The sequence below is a fragment of the Lissotriton helveticus genome, chromosome 5_1 (genome assembly GCF_964261635.1).
Source record: "Lissotriton helveticus chromosome 5_1, aLisHel1.1, whole genome shotgun sequence".
Taxonomy (NCBI): domain Eukaryota; kingdom Metazoa; phylum Chordata; class Amphibia; order Caudata; family Salamandridae; genus Lissotriton; species Lissotriton helveticus.
The window spans coordinates 1,918,209,173-1,918,229,569 of record NC_136065.1 but is presented as its reverse complement, the minus strand read 5'-3'; the positions used below and the strand labels follow the sequence as shown (position 1 = coordinate 1,918,229,569).

At 42.2% G+C, this 20,397-nt stretch overlaps 1 protein-coding gene across 10 annotated transcripts in view; it reads right to left on the bottom strand.

Moving 5' to 3' along the window:
- The window catches only part of SMARCE1 (SWI/SNF related BAF chromatin remodeling complex subunit E1), a 140,766-nt gene that overhangs the window by 95,380 nt on the left and 24,989 nt on the right, over window positions 1-20,397 (bottom strand). For all 10 annotated transcript variants that reach the window (XM_078645502.1, XM_078645508.1, XM_078645505.1 and 7 more), the window contains exons 2-3: window positions 7,241-7,273; window positions 3,859-3,902 (exon numbers count right to left, since the gene is read on the bottom strand). In XM_078645502.1, coding sequence (XP_078501628.1) covers window positions 3,859-3,902; window positions 7,241-7,247 — 51 coding nt within the window. In that variant the 5' untranslated portion in view covers window positions 7,248-7,273. The remainder of the gene's footprint in view (window positions 1-3,858; window positions 3,903-7,240; window positions 7,274-20,397) is intronic.

Genomic DNA, 20,397 nt, shown 5'->3' with positions numbered 1-20,397 from the left:
GTACAATTAGAGCGAGATGTCCGGACACAATTGATCATGTTTAAACAGTCACTGGAGAAACTGTCTCAGATGTAGCCAGTCCCAGGACTGCTACGTTAGTTATCATACTCTACATTGCTGCGCTTTTTTCAGCATATAATTGTAACAGGGTAATGCTGCGGAAATGGAAATACATGAGAAACTGATGCCAAACGGGATTAGTTAGCCCCATTCTTGTCCATAAAAGCCCTTGGCAGAGACGATCCACACAAAATCCAGATACAAAAGATAATTAGGCACAAGTATTATCCGGCTGACACTTAGGAACGCACCAATGCCCTCATCTAAAATACAACATGTGCACTTCTCACTTTCATAGTACACAGGTCTCCTTTCAAAGAACCAGAAAACTGAAGCTATAACATGGGTAATAACGGCTAATGTAAAAAAAAAATGTTTTTTAAAAACTCAACCAAAACGCAAAGGATTCTTTTGTAGACAATGGTAAAGAGAGCCTCACTCAGTCAATACAGCAACAACGAACGTGACTGCACACAGAACAAATATTGGCAACAACCTTGGCTTGTAAATGAAAGTTATTAAGAAAATTACACTGGGAACTATTTTGCTCTGGCATTAGCATAGGTCAGAACATATGCACATCAAAATAAATGTCAGAATTTTTTTCCCAAAAAGCAGAGCCAAAGAAAGGTATCCCTATTGGACAAATTAGGTATTCCAAGATCTAGAGACACTATCAAAACTGACATCTTTAAGAGAAGCAGCAGTTTTGAACAAAGAACCTCAAAGTTTCAAGTTAAAAATCAATTCTTTCCACACCCACATTCTTCCAAATTCCTGTTTTATCAAGTACATGAAGCTCAAATATGTTTATGTATAAAAGACCTGAATGACGTGAATAGATCGGAATATGATTGAATTAACAGCAGCATTGCAAAGTCAAAATTGTATTTTCAATTCAAAAATATGAACTTGTCAAGCTATGTAATGACTGGTCCTAAAATCCGTAGAGTGACCAGACAACTGCCAATCTCAAATACAACTTTCACTGAAGACCTCAATTACTAGAAAAGTCTATCCAATTACGAGTAACATCTTACTATAAAAAAATATTCAAACAAGCATTTACAATGCAATAGGTCTCGCAACTGCGAGTTTTGGAGCAATTGGCATTGTAAATGGCAATGTTTTTTGCCATTGTTATTTACAATATCAAAAGCAACAACTATTGCTTTGCATAGCGCTGTGTACGTGAAGACGGCGCCGCGCTCATTAAAGTTAAACGAAAGAAAGAAAAACAAGTATTCCATGATGCATTGTTACTAATGAGCATCTCTCAGCTGTGGTTAGTTCTCCCAGTTCTTTTTCATTTCTTTGCATCCGGATCCGGTCCAGGAAGTTTTTTTTACTCCTTTGTCGTTCTGTTATTCAGAATTGTGCCCGTCGTGTTCCCATATTTATTAGAGGCGTTTTCTGTAGCGCCTAAACTGCCTTCAGTTACTTCAGAAGTGGTCTTCGCCCCTAATAAATCTGTGATGAAACTGGTTACCGACTCTTCGAGTTTGTCAAGAAGCGTCTGATTGGCTTTTGGGCACTATATAAACGCAAAGTTGGAGAAGAGCATAACCTCCGCCCTCCCTCCTCCATGAGGATACCCCCCTCCTTCCGCTGCCATAACAGTTTAAGCGTGGGTATGTTGTCTCAGTAGCACCCCCTCTCCGCCAAACCCCTACTGCGTGCCCTCGAAAAACTGCTGTACAAAGTTTCCAAATGCACCTGAAAGGATTCAGCAAAGAGTGAGTGCAGAGGGCGAGCACTAAAGAAGGGGAGAGAGCAGGGGGCTGCGAGGAGGGTACAGAGGGTGGCCGTGTCCTATAAAGAGGCGGTGGAGGGGACGAGAAGCAGAGACAAATTGGGGGTGAAGTCTTGGCGGGAAAGAAAAGGATGGGAAAGTCTGAGAGGGGAGAGGAGGTGACGGGCAGGGAGACAGACTGGGGAAGGTGGACAGAAGAGAGGTTCCGAGTGAGCATCAAGGAGTTGATGGATGTAGAATGAGAAGGGAAGGAGAGACGAGGAGAGAGAGTAACGGAGAGAGGCGGAAAGAAGACAGCAACGCAGAGAGAGAGAGGAGGCGGGCGCCCATTACAGAAGTCCTTGTAATTGTATTCATATGTGTATAACGCCAGGCGAAGTGAAGAGGAAGATACCGGGGAGGGAGGAAGTCAGCAGCTGACACACTGAAATGAAGTCTTCACGACAGAGGCAAAGCAGGCGATGGTGTCCAGAGGGGCTGTCCAAAAAACAGACAGGGCGGGAACCAAAAACCCTTCTGTTCAATGGGAAGCCAGCGTTTACCAAAAAGCTGACATTACCCAATAGAAATGAGGGGCGGGGCTTAGAGTCCTTTTTTAGAAATCTTGTTATTTACAATATCTCTCGCAGGCGAGGAGCGCATGCGAGCTCTAACGCCAGACGAGACCTAAAAATCCCAAATTAAGTAAACAAGTAAAGGACCAATCCAGTAATACTACCCTGGGGTGTTATACATAATAGTGTTTAGCAAACGTCCCAAATGTTGCAAAGCAGCGATTTTGAGCTACACCGGTGCAATCCATATCCATCTGTCAACTGGATTATTATCACACGTGCTGTTCCACACAAAGGGCATGCCCTTGACTTTTGGTAGAATACAGGCCTTTGTTTCTGGAATTTCCATTGCATTTAGAGTCAAAATAGAATGATGTTACCTGCGAGCAATATATATATATATATATATATATATATATATATATATATATATATATATATAAACACAGTTCAGGAGCACAAAAGCGAGAGGGGCCACAGGAAAGTTTCTCGAAGTTTATTTTATTTTTCAGAGTCGATGTCTTGCCAGCAAACACTGCCTCCAAGTACAGGCATCAGAAAAAATACAAGCGCCAGACGCGTTTCAGGAATAGTTCTCCTTTCTTCAGTGGCATGTTGATGAGTAATGAGCAAGCGCGCTTCAATGTCGCATATTAAAGGGTTCAAACACCCCGCCCGGTAGGCGCGGCTGCACCTCAGGCTGCTGGATGTTGTAGTCCCATAAGTTATTACCCATGTGGGTGTGCTTCTCAATACCGAATTATTAATCCAATAAAACCCTGGTGGGAAGGTGCTCTGCACTCGTGCTTTGCTTGCCCCGCTTTACAGATTCCGACTCAAACTTCATGCAGGTTTAAGCCCTGGTACTGTCGCCATGCATTCTTTCCTCCTGATACAACCAGCCCCAGTGGAGCCAGAACAGGCCTGCTGCAGCAGTGAGCCTCTCTCCACGGCCGTGCAAAGCCGTGTAAATACAAACACAGTTCAGGAGCACAAAAGCGAGAGGGGCCACAGGAAAGTTTCTCGAAGTTTACTGGCAAGACATCGACTCTGAAAAATAAAATAAACTTCGAGAAACTTTCCTGTGGCCCCTCTCGCTTTTGTGCTCCTGAACTGTGTTATATATATATATATATATATATATATATATATATATATATATATATATATATATATATATATATATAATAAATCTTTAAACAACAAAAGATAACGGTCTTAAAACACTGTTTACATGCTGCAAGATTTAATCTGACAAGCGCAATGCAAACATGTGCCAAGGCAGGTGCAAGTTCGATTTTTTTTATTTTCTTTTAAAACAGCTCTGAAGCAAAAGTGATATTTTTGTCTTTGCAATCTAAGGTAAAATAGAGCACACATTTCTATGCACCAAACAATTAACATATTCAACGACTTAAATAAACATTATTTATCTTAACATTTCTACTGGTGTCAACATTTTAAGTAAGGTCTTTATATACTGTTACTTACTGCTGCAGGAGCCGGAACCGGCGCTGGGGCATACGAGAGTCTCTCTGTTCATAAAAAAAATACATACATTTAAAAACATGATTTTGATGCCAGCAATAGGAAAATGTAAACACTGTTGCTAACCCCGCCCAGAATCATAGTTCAAAGTACACTCAAGAAATAAATTGGCTATACTACTTTCATACAGTAAGAATTAACCCATTTTGAATAGTTTAGCAGTCAACCGATTAACCCCCATCCAATCATCAGCACACACCAAAAAACCAAAATGAAATTGGTGTTCTTTTACTATTCAGTTATTATAAGCAACGTGCACACAAGAAGATTAGTATTGCCAGTTTTAGGATACCTCTATAATACATACAAAATACTTGCTGAGGTTAAGGAAGCTATCAAACATAAGGTCTGCAGCCTAGTTAAGAGGCTTCAGTTCATATCAAAGTCATGTTATAAACTAGCAAAGCCATTAGGTCTGGAGCTGGATGAAAGCCTTTTGGCTTGTCAATGCTGGTTTTCTTTTGCGATGTTTTTTTGTGAATCCTCTGTTGTTCGGTGGAGCTGTTGGGCCCACACCAGCAAAAAACAAAAATATTTTTTGTCTCAAAAAAGCACACAATACCCCTGCAGGCCAGATTCTTCGCTTGGATAATTAAAAAAAACCTGCTAAAATCAAAACTGTAAAAAAGATTTTGGTTAATAAAAAGGTACAAACTGCCATCGTAGTCCCTGGCAGTGAAGGCAACTCGGTTGTTGTTGGATGTGCTCATTCTGAGAAAGCAGAATACTGTAATTCAGTTAAGTTAACCAATGGCTGAAGTGGGCTGGCTATATGTTGCAGTAGCAGGAATTAAAATGAGACTGACATCTGACCAATGGATAAAGACGGGCATCTGAAAGCACCAATACACAATTATATTATAGATTCATTTCAGTAAAAACAAACTATCTTGGTAACGTCAGATCTAAAAATGGGTATATATTCATTTCATAGCTGTAAGAATATGATTAGGTCACTTATACCAAGTGGGTGGGTGTAGCAAGAGGCCAAAATCTCCTCAAAATCGCGGATTCACAAACCTATGCTCAGAAAACATTTATGTGAAAAAGATAATGGCTGTCTATGCAATGCTACAAAGGAGCCAGAAGTTAATTGCACTGCACGGATAGGGAAAAGGTATGTAATTCACCTTAATACGAGTGACACGGTAGCCCTTTCACTGAACCAGTTTCTGGATATGACAATTTGCAGATAGCTGCCTTCTAGTAAGTCAGTAACAGTCGTAACCTAATAAACAGCATTGATATTTTGTTTTTTCAATGTTGTTCGATGCAAAAACACTGACTTCTCCCAGAGTCCACAACAACGACCTGGCAAAGCCTAAACGTGCTGGGGCAAATGCTCTTTTTGGCTTTCATTTTTTATTGCAAGCTTATGCCTTACAAATGTTTGTAAAAAATGCGATGACAAACGTTCCAGCCAGAGCCTGCAATCAAATATGCAAATTAGCAACCGTTCACTGATGTGGCAATATTACGAGTGATCTCTTAATTAGCAAGCCTTTCATTTGTGCTGTACATTTTCTTAACAATATTTGTGAAGGTGAATGTACATATAAACCTAACCGACAGCTACATTGTCAGTTAAACACTTAATAACAGCAACTTAGAAATGGAAGCGGAAAATGATTCTTTCGAAAAATAAAACGCCCAGTAAAACAGCTAAAAAGGTCTTCAAGGCACCACCTAAAAAACCGCTGCTGAAACAAAGAGGTGCCGATTTCACCTGCAAGTCGGACACCAGGATTCAATAACAAATGAGAAATCAGTCATACAGACAGCTCCAGTCTCCTAAGTAATCTAAGTGAGCAAAAGTCACATGAGGTAGTAGCTGCTACCTATTACTCAAGCAAGTGCACTGCTACTGCGTCGTACCACTGTCTTACTTTACAGGATCAATGTCAGCACCTAAAACACTAACAGCAATGTGGCTTCAGTGGTACATAAAAATGTTCAGTCATCTTAATAGTGTATTACTCGCGTGAGCCGCTCCACGTGCATACTTCACCACAAATGTGCCTCAAAATTCTAACACCCACCCAATTCGAACTGTAAGCACAGTACTAATGAAACATTTCTGAACCCACAATTTTGTAGAACAAGAGTACTATCAAGGTCCTACCGAAAATTTCCTAACTGTCCCCGCATGCACTAACGGTTTGTGTAGTCAATACTCCAAAGTTGAGTACTTCGTAAGGGAATACAATTACCGCATGTAACAATATTTAAGATCAGGCAGCCTAGTTTTCATTTGAAATAAAATTACAAGACTTTTGAAGATGGAGTCTGGATTCTTTTACAAATACCTATCCTCCTTTCTGAACCAGAAAAGAGACTCTTGCACACCAACATTTTTTGCATGATAGTACATTTTATTGTGCTGCAGAGAAACAGACCTCCAATGAGATTCAGACAAAGGGGGAAACAGTCTAGCAAAAAGCTTATCTGTGCTGCTAAGTACAAGTAATACATCTGGCTATCAGTTTTCCTGAAAAAACACCAAGGCCCTCATTACAAATGCCCCATAAATTGCAATGGGCGGCATAACTGGCTATTGTTCCTCACACCAAGATATAGGCTGCGAAAAGTAGCCAAAATCTACTTGTGAATAAAAAAAGTGGGAAAGAATTCACGAGTCAGTACGAAAATACCATCCCCCCCCCCCCCCCATGTTATTCCCCAAATTTTTCTAATCCCTGTTATTTCCCTATCCCTGGATTTACAAGTAATTGCGAAGGGTGGATAATTTCGAAGCACTCAATCGAGGCCAGAGTGTCATCTGCTAAGCACTTTTATCCACTGCAATATGTACTAGTTGGCTAATTAAGACACTTGGCATTTGCGGCTTGTTGTTCTCTCTACCGTGTGAAAATGAGTATGGAAGCTTTCCTGAAACTAACTAGTGTCCAACATGCCAGGATAAGGCTAAAAATAAAAACACTCCTACCCGACTCCTAGCAGTCACTCTCTCCAAAGGGGTAGGCTGACGAACAAAACTGGCACTGCATACTTTAAAACTGTTCAAACAAGTTCTAGCAAGTGTTCAATTGTGTCTTGTTACCAACCAACTCAAGCTGCTCCAAGATGGGGATGTGCACTGCTACCATTCAAGGAGAAAGTCAGAAATGAGATGCAACAATTGCCTTTCTGGTCAATTCTTACATGGCAAGTAGAGGCCTTTCATTGTGGAATATAGTACAGGTGTGAAATAAATGCAACTGCAGTCCTTCCTGAGCCAAATAGAATATCTGTAAGGTATGGAGCTATAGAGAGGTAGGGTGGTAGTGGGAGACTTACACCTGGCTGAAAGCATCTTTATACTTACTAGACATGTTGACAGACTCCTTAAACGTTGGTCCTGAAAGACAAAATAAAGAAACTGTTCAAAATTAAGACAAACATAACATATGTTTAAGCAAATGAATACTTGTCCTGGTGCCAATGCATGGACCCTACAAAGCCAAAGGCCATGTACACAAACATATTTTGCACCGGCAGGGCCGCTCAACATTATGTGATCTTGGCTAACTAACATAATTTCCCCGTACCGAACAAAATGAATGTGTCCGCCTGTAACGTAACTGGTGGTCATGTAAAGCGCCGATACCTTCAGGTCGAGTACTGGCTATATGAAACGCCCCTCAAAAAAAAAAAAAAAAAATCCCAATAAATTAATCGCAACTTCAATTACAGAGAAGCAAACAAGGCTAAGATCTTGTAAGGACCGCTTCACTGTATGCATTTCAGTAAAAATCTCTTTAATAACTCTTTATTAGTTTTCCGGTCAAATACAAAGAATTAAAAAACAATTATAGAAACTGTGCAGCCAAAATCAAGAGCCGTCTCCTCCAGCAGGAAAAAAAATCAACAATAAGTAACCACGCGAACACTATCCCGTTGTTGTTAGTGTATTCAAATAAGCTATCCTATATCTCCAAACCTTATGGTGTTTCTCTAGACAGCCCTTGGACTTATACTGAAACCGCAAAGCCAAATGGGAGCGCCAGCGTAGTGTAATGTCCTGTTAGCAATAATAAATCCCATACTAACCATCCGCCTGATGTGGCAGCCTCCCCCCATTCGTCCATCAGTCCCAACAGACCCAGCTTTGGCTCCAAGATTATCTCCCTACCCATTAACCTGGAAAAGAGTGCTGCCAATTTTTTGCCAGTAGTGATGCATAACTGGACAGTCCCAAAACATATGAAACAAGCATTTGCAATGCAATAGGCCTCGCATTTACGCGAGTTTAAGCTATTGGCATTGTAAATGACAATGGCTTTTAAAAACCAAAACATAAAAGGCATTGTCATTTACAATGCCAATAGCTCAAACTCGCATAAATGCGAGACCTATTGCATTGCAAATTCTTGTTTTTTGGTAGGCACCTGGAGATTAAAATGATATGCCCAGAATCACAGGATGTTGAGCCGACGCAGAGACCCGGACCTTGTTCTCCAGCTTCCAAGTCGGCAGCTCTGACCGTTAGGCCAATTCCACTCCTCTAATACACTTCCACCGCACTCATGCCCCATTGCCTCGCACGCACAGAAATATTATGTTAGCACACACAGCTGTATTCACAGTATACACACTTACATATTAGCAGACACGCACGAATAACCCAGCACACAGATGTACAAGTACACACCTCTATCAGCCAACACAAATACGTATGTTCTCCAGTCTCCAATCCACATTTATGAATTGGAAAGAACATACATGACGCAAGGATCATTTTACTTTTCACAAAAAGTTAACAGATTAACCACATTAGCCCGATATCCCCCGCCCCAGTGCCTGGAGACCCTTACTGGCGAGTAGTGCACTTCACAAATCCCTGATTGATTGATCCTGCACATGCACGTTAGCATGTATTTTCTTGAAAATAAACATGGCAGTATTAACCCTACGTGCTTTCTACTTTTACCCAATACAAGCTTACATGTATTAACGGGCAAGCGCATAAATTAACAATTACACGTGCACGTTCTCCACAATTACATGTTGGCCATTAACCCACCCGTCCAACTCATTTTACTGCTGAATGTTTTGTTCCAGCACACGCTCCTATATTACCCTCTACACTCGTGTTTATTATCGAGACACAAGTGGCACAATAAAGTATAACTATTGCTTCCAATTGGAGAAGTGATTCGTGAAACATGCAAGAGCACTAGGAGAGTAGCGCGTGCCCCTTGCCCGCTTTCTCAAGCACTTCGCTAAGGCAAAAGCCGGGGTTTCATGTACGATCGTACAGAATGAAATCCAGCCACATTCAGTAAACATCAGCATGAAGAGAAAAGGCACATGGATTAGCTCTCAGTACTCAAGCAGTTGCACCAGGGGCCACGGTTGTGGGGAGATGTCGTACCCCAACAAAAGCTGTTTGGAAAGGACCCATTTTCCTATCTTGTGTTTTGGTCATGGCACCATGGTCATGCCTCTGCGGATGAAAACTACTGATCGTGCAACATAGCTTTAACAAGCAGCACGGGGCTGCTATGTTACTTGAGGCATGCGCCTACAAGTGTTGCGGTGTTCTCTGGTGGGTAGCCCTGCTGTCTGAGGGGGCCTGAACATTTAAAATTAGTGCAGTGGGGATAGTCTGCTGTGTGACCCGATCAGCTCGGGGATAGCTCTGTGGTCTGACGCCGGAGACTATAGCATTGAGTGTAGTGTTGACAGGTGGAAATAGCATCTTCAGTCGTGGTCCGAAAACTGGAAACACATTACACCCACATGTGCAGAAGGATGGTTTCATCTCTGTTCAAGCAGGCTCTACGTGTTGACTGTGCTAATCAACATCCAGCACTGTGTTAGCACATTCTAAACAGGGGTTGATGCCTTTATAAGACTAATTGGAAATGAAAAGCAAAATGTTACAATACATGTCAATTTTTAAAACACCACTCGCGGTCCTTCAGCTAGCAGCTGTACAACGATGCCCGCTTGGTTTTACTGCAATGTGGGGAATGGGGTTGTTGGACTTCGGCGGAACATGCCCTGCGCCATCTTAACATTTTGTTTCAAGAAGTTACTACAGAGTGCAGACCATCACGCGCTGGTGTAACCTGCAGTGTCTGAGTGACAGATCCACTCGGCATGAGCTGCAGTGGGTGAAAGGCCTATCTCTGGGCTGTGCTGGGTGAAAGGTTGCGCTGTCTGCATGCACTGGAGTCAGAGCTGAGAAGAGTCCCTGTGGATTCTGGAGCCCAGGGGGGCTGCGAGTGAAAAACAAATCACTGTACAAAAAAAAAAAAAAAAACTCGCATAACCGGTCATACGTTTGATTTAAAGACATTAAAGAATTATTTTTAAAAATACGCTTGTGCATCAGGTCGACATCTTGGCTCGTTATGCGTGATATATAAAATAGTAATTATCTTTAAGGGGACATGAGAGTAGATGTTAAGACGCAGTTCTGAACCGTGCATTTGAGCTGATAATGGTGTGGGCAGCCACTTTTGAAAGTGAAAGCGAGCCTGGCACTGCACATCGTTGCTGCAGGATCAGAAACTCTTAAGAAAATAGTGTTTACAGACAGAAATAAACATGCCGAGTCGCAACCAAATTAAAAGGGCCAGTCGCCATGGGAGGTTTCATATGAAGACAAGGCGGTACTAAGGAGGGACTAATAAGGCAATTAAAGAATCAGAAGCCAGCATTTACAAAGGACGACACAAGCCAATGAAAAATATGGGCGGAGAGTGGGCGGGCTTCAAATCCCTAACTCATTACAGCATGGCTTGCAGAGCAGTGCATGCGCTGTCCAGGATTGACCTAAAAAAGGTGCTTGTGGTGTGCCGGCAAAGCCAGCATTACGTCGCAAGTCAGCCCTCATCTTGTGCAACCGTGTAGGGCTGTAGCATACACAATGCTGGCACTTCAGTTGAATCAGGTGTAACTTCATGGAAATTGCCAGTGCCCAAGAGGCCTTTCTGGCCTCCACCCAATCATCCTCATCTAAGGGGCCCACGTCGCCCTACCATCTTTCCCTCAGTGTATTCATGGGGTCCGGGCTGTTTAAAAGGGATCGGTAAAGGCAGGAAATACACTTGTTCTCCAGTCGTGAGCCCATCAGGTGTGCTTTTAGGGGTTTAAGCTTGGAGGAGGGGCTTCGCAGAGCCGAGGGAGGATTCAAGCGCGTGGTGTACCTGTAAAAACTGCAGAATTGAGTCCTGCACATGGTACAAGTGTCTATGAGGTGTTGAAATATGCACATGGAGTTGCTGCCCAGACATCCCTCACTGGGGAAATACCAATGAAGTCCCATTTGTGGAACCCCTCAAGAGTGGATGTGCGTCGTAGTAATACTGGCCCAGAGCGGCGTCACCGTCGTTGGCATGCTGTGCCAGCCAATCCACCACAGCGCCTGGCACCAACTAAGAAGGGTAAACTGGGTCACCGGTGGGAGGGTTGTGGGGATTCTGGAACTGTAGAGGAGGGCGAGCATGGCATGGAGATCCAGTTCTAGGAGCTCCACTGCTATAGAGGGCTCATTCCTGCCCCTAAAGATCCATTAAGTAATTGGGAGGAGGTGACTGGCTCACTAGCATAACTGCAAGTCCGAGAACCCCAGCTCACCATTGCATGGGTTAAGTACACTTTTACGGAAGGAGATCTGTGGGAGATCCCCAGCCCATGTGAGGCGCACCATTTCGAATTGCAGCATCCGGAAGAAAGCAGGTGGTATGTGATATGGATAATTCTGCAGGTTGTAGAAGAAACAAAGCGGCAAAACTATCTTAAACGGCACCACCGGTACGCTGAGCAGCAGCGCTGCCCAATTAGAAATCTATTTTCCGTTTCAGGCAGCCAGAGGTGCAACGTTGAGATCCCATGCCTGCTGCTGGGTAATGCAATATGCATCTGTTACATTTCATGTTTATATATATATATCCTGTCCCTTTAAATCTCCCCTGTTATTCTTTAAGTGTTCTTAGAACACTACCACTCTCCAGGTTTCAGGTCAGTTGCACTGTTCCTGTGGATCTGGAAGATGTATGCTGTGTTGCTGTGCTGTGAATAAAACCTCTACAACCATACCCTACTTTGTGGATTACTTAACAAAATTGGCGAGGAGGGTGACCTTCCCATTGAGGACACAGCACAGAGGTGGAGTTTCAAGACTTAAAAATTTTTTTTTTCATTTTTGGACAAAATTGAAGAAAGAAGCATCGTTTTTACTAAGGATATCCATTATGCACAACCTTTGATTTCCTTTCAAAACAAGAAGAAAACCCCGCTTCAAAACTCCTACCAACAGCTGACTGGGAAAATTTTGACATTTTGGAAATATTACTGCGAGTGTTTACTTTCAAAGAGCTACAAGACGCGAGGCCAGAGCGCGACCGTGCAGCTACAAGACGCGAGGCCAGAGCGCGACCGTGCAACTACAAGACGCGAAGCCAGAGCGCGACCGTGCCAGTGTTTACCTTCAAAAGCCTTCGCGAGCGGAGCAGCAAGACCAACACACGAGCGGACAACAGTGTTCAGCAACCCAAGCTCAGCTGTGTTCACCCGCTCGAGAATTCTCCTCGCGTTCGGACAAACACGTCCATTGCCACCGAGGAGAGGAACAATTCCACAGAAACGTCACTGCGCTGCATAACGTGCGTGAGGACGTCACCACGCAACGTTACACAACGTGGCGGCCATTTTAATAACATTGCAAATCTCCATGACAACTCCATGAATACAGATTACCGTCGTGTCGAGTGAGAGGAATCACAGTTCCTACATCAAAAGAATTGGCTTCCTTCGCGTTTAATTTAAACAGGCAATTTTGATAATTATATACTATAACTCAAAAAGAATATTTAAATAACTTACAATAATAACATTGCAATTAACATTCAACCAGTTAGCAGCAGTCAACAGTATTGTATTTCCTCAGTTAGACATTGTTTTAGCCACAGTTAGTAATTATTATTAATTCATTTATAGCAATTATTATTAATTCATTTATAAAAATATCAAGTTAAAGTGCATAGTGTCTATAAAATCAAAGCATGCAGTTCGATCCTCCTGAAAAGTTTTTACAAAATAAGGGTGATCCACCCATTCCCTGGACAAGGTGGAAAGAAGAGTTTTTTAACTACATGAAAGCTATAGATGGTGAACGCATGGGGGCGGAAAGAAAAAAAAGTATTCTTTTACATTGTCTCGGATCTGAAGGGCAAATGATATTTAGAGCTTTACCACCCATTCCTCCTGTGTTAGGCGAAGGAGAATCATCTAATGTATATAAAGAAGCTTTAATTAGAATCGAGAAAAGATTCAAACCAGTATCTAACATAGCTTTAAATAGGTATAAGTTTTATACCCGGGCACAACTAGAATCAGAATCGTTTGATGATTTCATAACTGCGTTAAGATCCTTAGCCATTCATTGTAATTTTGGCACCATATGTGATGAGATGTTAAGAGATCAGATAATTGTACATGTCAAGAATAAAAAAACACAAGAGCGGTTGTGGGAATTAGGTGATCCCAAACTATCAGAAGCAATTTCAATTGCCAAGTCATTAGAACAATCTGAGAAATGGATGCTCACTGTACAAAAACATCAGAATAGCAAGTCTGATTCACACGATGAAGTTTGTGTGATCAAACAAAGTGAAAGACAAAATGAAAATTCACGTTTTATTACAAACAACAATAGAAGTAATAGCACAGGAGATTTCAAAAGATATGAAAAATCCATTATCTGTTACAAATGTGGCAGTAGAATGCATGTTGCTTCGTTTCCTAGATGTCCAGCTATAAATAAAGAATGCAGAAAGTGTGGAAGGTTAGGACACTTTTCCAATATGTGTAGAGATTCAGGGAGATTTACACAAAGTTCTAATGTAAAAGTAGCTGTAGTGACAGATAACGCACAGGAAGATTACAATTGTGTTCCTGAAAGTGCAGAGTGTGTTTCTTCAACTAATAAAGGTTTCGTAGTGTATTTGGATGAAGAAATTTCTTTGATCACATCAGAAGGTCAGTGTATTAAGAAACCCATTTGTGAAATGTTTGTATTAGGTATTAGTCTTAATTTAATGGCTGACTCAGGGTCACCTTGGACCATAATCACCAAAGAATATTTTGATGAAAAATTAAGACAAGTCCTCAATTTAAATGATATTCTTCCTTCATGTATTCGTGCACTTAGTTTCAATGGATCAAGAGTAGATATTTTAGGACATTTTGTAGTTAAAATTACTTTTAGATCCAGATGTGTACAAATTAGCCTGCATATTGCTGAAAGAGGAGTAAATGTGATTGGTTGGATGGATCAATGGAGATTTGGTATTATACTCAATCCTCGTGCAAAAGATCCTGTTATGTTGGGAGAAACTTATGAAGATTGTAATATATCTACCATTTCCAATGAAAAAGAAATTGATATGATCCAGTCTAAATTTAAAGATGTTTTCTCAGACAAGTTAGGTATACTTCAAAACTTTTCACATAAAATCAAACTCAAAACGAGCAGTCCCAGTAAAACAGAAGTTGAGGTCTGTTCCTATCAATGTCAGGGAAGAGCTCAAAAAAACATTAGATGAGTTAGTTAAAGAAGGCATTATAGAAGCTATCGACTCAGCTGAATGGGTTTCCCCGATCGTTTTAGTTAGAAAATCCGATCAATCCTTGAGAATGTGTGTGGACCTGAGAGCACTCAATTTAGCAATATTAGTAGACTGTCATCCCCTTCCCAATATTAACGAAGTTGTGTCCATGTTAGAAGGTGCCAAAGTTTTCTCCACACTTGATTTAAGATCAGCTTATCACCAGATTTCACTAACAGATGAATCTAAATGTCTCACAGCCTTTATTACCCCTCAAGGTCTTTTTCAGTATACAAGGATGCCGTTTGGGTTAGCTTCGGCGGCCTCAGTTTTTCAAAGGGTCATGTATAATATATTTAGAGATGTAGAACATTTCGTGAAATGCTTCCAAGATGATATTTTGATTTTTTCTAGTACTGACGAAGAGCATTTAATTCATCTACACTGTGTTTGTGAAAAGTTGAGGAAGAGTGGTTTGACCTTGAAAGCTAAAAAGTGTAAGCTATTTCAGTCTACCATTGAATATCTAGGTCATACTTTGTCCGGAAATGGTGTTTTTCCCAAAAAAAAATCCAATGTGGATGGAATCAGCAAATCTCCCGCACCTGTAAATAAGGATCAGCTATTATCATTTGCAGGAATGTGCGAATATTATAGTAAATTTGTAAACAATTTCGCCACCAAAATGGAGCCACTAAGAAAATTATTGAGACATGGAAATGAGTTCGTGTGGGAAAAAGAACAACAAATGGCATTTGATCTCATAAAAAATGACATTTTACACGCTCCCACACTTAAACCATTTTGCATAAATAAGACGTGTATTATTACAGTAGATGCAAGCATGTATGGGATAGGGTCAGTTTTATCACAAAAATCTGGTCAAGACGAATGGAATGTATGTTTTGCATCTCGCACCCTCAATGATACTGAACGCAGATATGCGGTCATTGAAAAGGAACTTTTAGCTTGCGTATGGGCCATTGAACATTTTAGAAATTTTATATGGGGAAGTAAATTTGTGTTAAGAACAGATCACAAACCATTAGTTAACATTCTTTCTCCAGGTGGAGGTTGGAATTCCACAGCTCGCATTTCCAGACTTACTTCCAGACTCCAAGAATATACTTTCACTCCAGAGTACGTCCCAGGAAAAAGAAATGTTGTGGCAGATTTTTTATCTCGCCATCCTTGTGAAAGTTTAGTTGATAAGAATGTTGGTGATTCAGATGTCGTTATGTTATTACAAGATGTTCTCTCTACTTCCTTTACTGAGATTTCTGAAGAAAAGTGGGAAGAATCTGATAATTTAGATCTCACTTTACAAACCATAAAAAAATTTATTCAAGAAGGATGGCCGGAAAAGAAATTGCTGAAAGAAGATTTTATGCCATTTTTTAATATTTCCAATGAGTTGGAATTGGAGAATAATTTAGTTTTCAAGTCGGGTAAATGTGTTCCACCTTATAATGTACAAAGTATAATTTTAGATGTTGCTCACAAAACTCATCCTGGTATGTCTGCCATGAAAAGGTTGATCAGGAATTATTTTTGGTGGCCATCTTTAGATCGTTTGGTAGAACACAAAGTAAGGGAATGTATTGTATGTATGGGAAATGACAAGATGTTAAAAACCAATATTCCTCCTTTAAAAACCACTAGTTGGCCCACAGTTCCATGGAAAAAAATCTCTTTTGATATTTCTGGTCCATTCATGTGTCTTCCTTCTGATTCTAGGTACGCCCTTGTGTTGATAGATTATCATTCCAAATGGCCAGAAGTCAAGTTTGTTTCTTCGACTTCTACCAGTGTTGTGATAGAGTTCTTTAAAGAAATTTTTGCTAGAGAAGGCTGCCCTTCTGTTTTAGTCACTGATAATGGGGTTCAACTCACATCAATAGAAATGGAGGATTTTCTTAAATTACACTCTATAAAACACCATACTGTATCCTTTTATGAACCGCATGAGAATGGTCTTGTAGAACGGTTTAATAGAGTTTTGAAAGGTTTCATAACTGATGGTTCTAAAAATGGTTCAGATTGGAAGACAAATCTGAGAGAAAAACTTTGGTCCTACAGGATTACACCCCATTCCACCACTGAAGTTAGCCCTTTTCGTTTACTCAAGGGACGTGATCCTGTTTCATCTATTTGTCCTTGGTGGTTCAGAGAAAAATGTACTGATAGATCTTTCTCTGATAAATTAGTTGATTTAGCTGCACAGAAAGTTGAAACTAAACAAGCTAAATCCAAGACATGGTATGACAAAAAATGGAATGTTAAGTCTCCAAATTTTAATGTGGGGGATGTGGTTAGAATTAAGAAACCAGGATTCATTCCGAAAAATTCCAGTAAATTTGGTAAACCCATGAAGATAGTTAAAATCTTTAGCAACAGTGTCATTACTCAAAACGGCAGACTCTGGAACATTAGGAGGGTTGCGAAGTGTCCCACTTCACAGTTAGACAACTCTTCATGTTCTCGAAATAATACCAATTATTCTATTGCTTCAAGAGTCAAGTCCTCTGATCGTTCAAGATTTGTTCCTGTTAAATTCAATGATTATGTAACATGATTACCTTATGTTTTTCAATTATATTGAAGGGAGGTGTGTTACATTTCATGTTTATATATATATATATCCTGTCCCTTTAAATCTCCCCTGTTATTCTTTAAGTGTTCTTAGAACACTACCACTCTCCAGGTTTCAGGTCAGTTGCACTGTTCCTGTGGATCTGGAAGATGTATGCTGTGTTGCTGTGCTGTGAATAAAACCTCTACAACCATACCCTACTTTGTGGATTACTTAACAGCATCCCCAAATATTTGAAGTGGTGAGGGTGTCCATGGAAAGATTGGGAGCAGGATTTTAGCCCAAATGTTCTCTTCACCACCCTGAAGGGGACAATAGGTGGATTTGGCATTGTTCACTGTGAGGCCGATGCCTCAACATACACCTGTAATATAACTAAGGAGTTGTGGGTCAGAGGCTTCGTGCTCGCTTACATAAAATCAGGAGGTGGCCTGAGTTGAGCTAAACTATCATCATATCCAACGGTAAACACAAAGTTTCGCATTCCACCAAATCCATTCTACCAATGCTCGATGAAAAGGGCAAACAAGAAATTCGACAGGAGCATCCCCGTCTCATACCCTGCTCCAGAGGAATGACCGAGGAAGTCTACCTGTTTATGCTGACCCTTGCCTAAAGTCTGGAATAGAGCGTATGGACCAAACGAAAAAAAACAGGGCCAAAGTTCATGCCGTACAGAAGGCGAAACATGAACTGCCAAGGAACTGAGTCAAAAGCCTTCTCAAAATCGATAGAGGAGGGCCCCACGTTATGTGCCACTATATGACAAGGCAATCACTTTATTCACCTGAAGGCAGTGATGAGTACTGCGTCTTGGCATGAATCCATTCTGCTCCGGATGTATTAAGGAAGTAATGGCGTCATCTTGCCCCAAACCAGCTGCACAACTCGGTACACGCCATGTTGGAATTCATCATTACTTGGCTTTTCAACAATCTAATCCATCTATTCCATGTCATTTATTTCTTTTTCATCTTTAATCGCCCACACGTAGACTGATGTGCATTTTCCCAAGTTTCTGATGTTCAAAATGTGTCCATCCAGACCTCTAATTCATGAACACGACTGAAGCAGTGATTTGTCAAAGGCAGTGTCTATTCATAAAAAAAACAATGCATTTCGGGCTGAAATCGCCCTTCGTCGGGGGTCACTGTAGCAATAAAACAATAATCACCTTTAGTTTCACAGTTTTACATTTTTCATCTTCATATACACACACAAAAACAACAAGTTCATCACAATTCCACTTCACATTATATTCTGCTCAAGTATTTCCTCAGTGAAACACTGTATTAAAGGATCTATTTCATCACCCTTCATTATTTATACAAGCACGTGTTGTCGTATTTTTGCTTTACACAAATGATTGCTACTATCAATAACAAACCCTTCTATTTTGTCTGCATGCAACCAACATCCCTCCATTTTGTTGTTTGTTTTCCCCTGGTCCGCCCCTCCTCCCGCCACCGCCTCCCAGCTGCTGCCCCTCCCACCCACGATCTCTACCCTTCCTCTCCCCCGAGCAGATTGTGACCGCCTGGACCTTTTTCCAGATCGGTCGCTCCCCCACGCTCCAGCTGAACTGCAGCTGCCTCGCTCTGTCTCCTGGCGGTATCGTTATCTCAACAAGCATTTTCAGCTGTATTTGTGTATTTGACTGACCCTCGCAGCCTAGAAGCGCTTTGCTCGCGCAGCGCCGCACTATTCTATTTAATTAATTAATTGCTAGCGCGACCTTGCTGAGGCTGACTGAATTAATTTTGGTACACTGAGGCTTGTGTGTTTTCTTGCAATTGTCCTGCACACTCGGCGCTGTAGTGAATTTGCTGCCCCTGGCTCCATTAGCCTTTGACCCTCCATTTTGTTGTTTGTTTTCCCCTGGTCCGCCCCTCCTCCCGCCACCGCCTCCCAGCTGCTGCCCCTCCCACGCGCTCCGCCCCCTCCACCATCCATTTATGAGCAAAATCCCAACGCGCAGCGTCCACGCGCAGCGATCGCGCCCCATCCGCGCCGAAGGTGCGCCAAAGGTAAGCCCGTCTACGCCCGTCCGCGCCTGGACCGCGCCCAGCGCCAGACCCCCTGGTCCTCGTGAAGTCCACCCCTCCCGCATTACTTACGATGCCACCACCCTCCTAGCCCTCAACCCCGGCCGATCCCTCACCTGCGTCCAAGCTGCTCCTGGCCACACCCATGGACCCTTTTCCTGCAACTCCTGCAAGTTCGACGCCACCAAGAACTACTCCTCATCTACGAACACACAACAGATATCCGACCCCAACCACCTACAATGCATCCTGCTCAACACCCGATCGGTCCACAGGCACGCCATTGACCTCTGGAATCTACTCGACACCATCTCTCCGGACGTCGCCTTCCTAACAGAAACATGGATGAACGCTTCCTCCGCCCCAGACATCACCATTGCCATCCCGAAAGACTATAAGATCATTCGCATGGACCGCACCGGCCACACAGGAGGAGGCATCGCTATCGTCCACAAGAAATCCATCCGCATCTCAACCAGCTCAGACATCAATCTCGCCAACTCTGAACACCTTCACTTCCAGATCCACATCAACCCCAAGACCACACTCAGAGGCACCCTCCTTTACAGGCCACCAGGACCCCGCGCACAATTTAGTGAAGACATCACGGACTTCATCACTCCACACGCGCTCCCCTCCGAGGACTGCATCCTTTTGGGAGACCTCAACTTTCACCTTGAAAAGAACAACGACCGCAACACCTCCACCCTTTTGGACAACCTCGCAAACCTCGGACTTAAACAACTTGTCACTACCTCCACCCACATGGCAGGTCACACACTCGACCCTATCTTCACCTCCAGCAAACATGTTTCCTTCAGCCACACCACAGCTCTCCTTTGGACTGACCACAGCTGCGTTCACTTCACCTACAACAAGCCCACATCCAAAAACCACCCCCAACCCACTCTGCAAAGAAACTGGAACAAAATCACCATCGACCAGATCTCCTCATCGCTTCTTCTAAAGCCCCCCGCCCATTCCTCAAACCCAGACCAAGCAGCCACCAACCTCACCCAATGGTTATCCAACAGCGCCGACATCCTAGCACCACTGAAAAAACGACAAATCAAACTAGGCAGCAAGAAGGCCTCCTGGTTCAACGATGACCTTAAGAAATCCAAGAAACTCTGTCGCTCCCTCGAAAAGGCCTGGAAAAAAGACCCAACCACCAGCACCAAGGACACCTTCAAAAACGCCACCCGCATACACCACCAACTAATCCGAAATGCCAAGAAAGCAGCCTTCAAGGACCGTCTAGATAACAACGCCCACAACAGCAAGG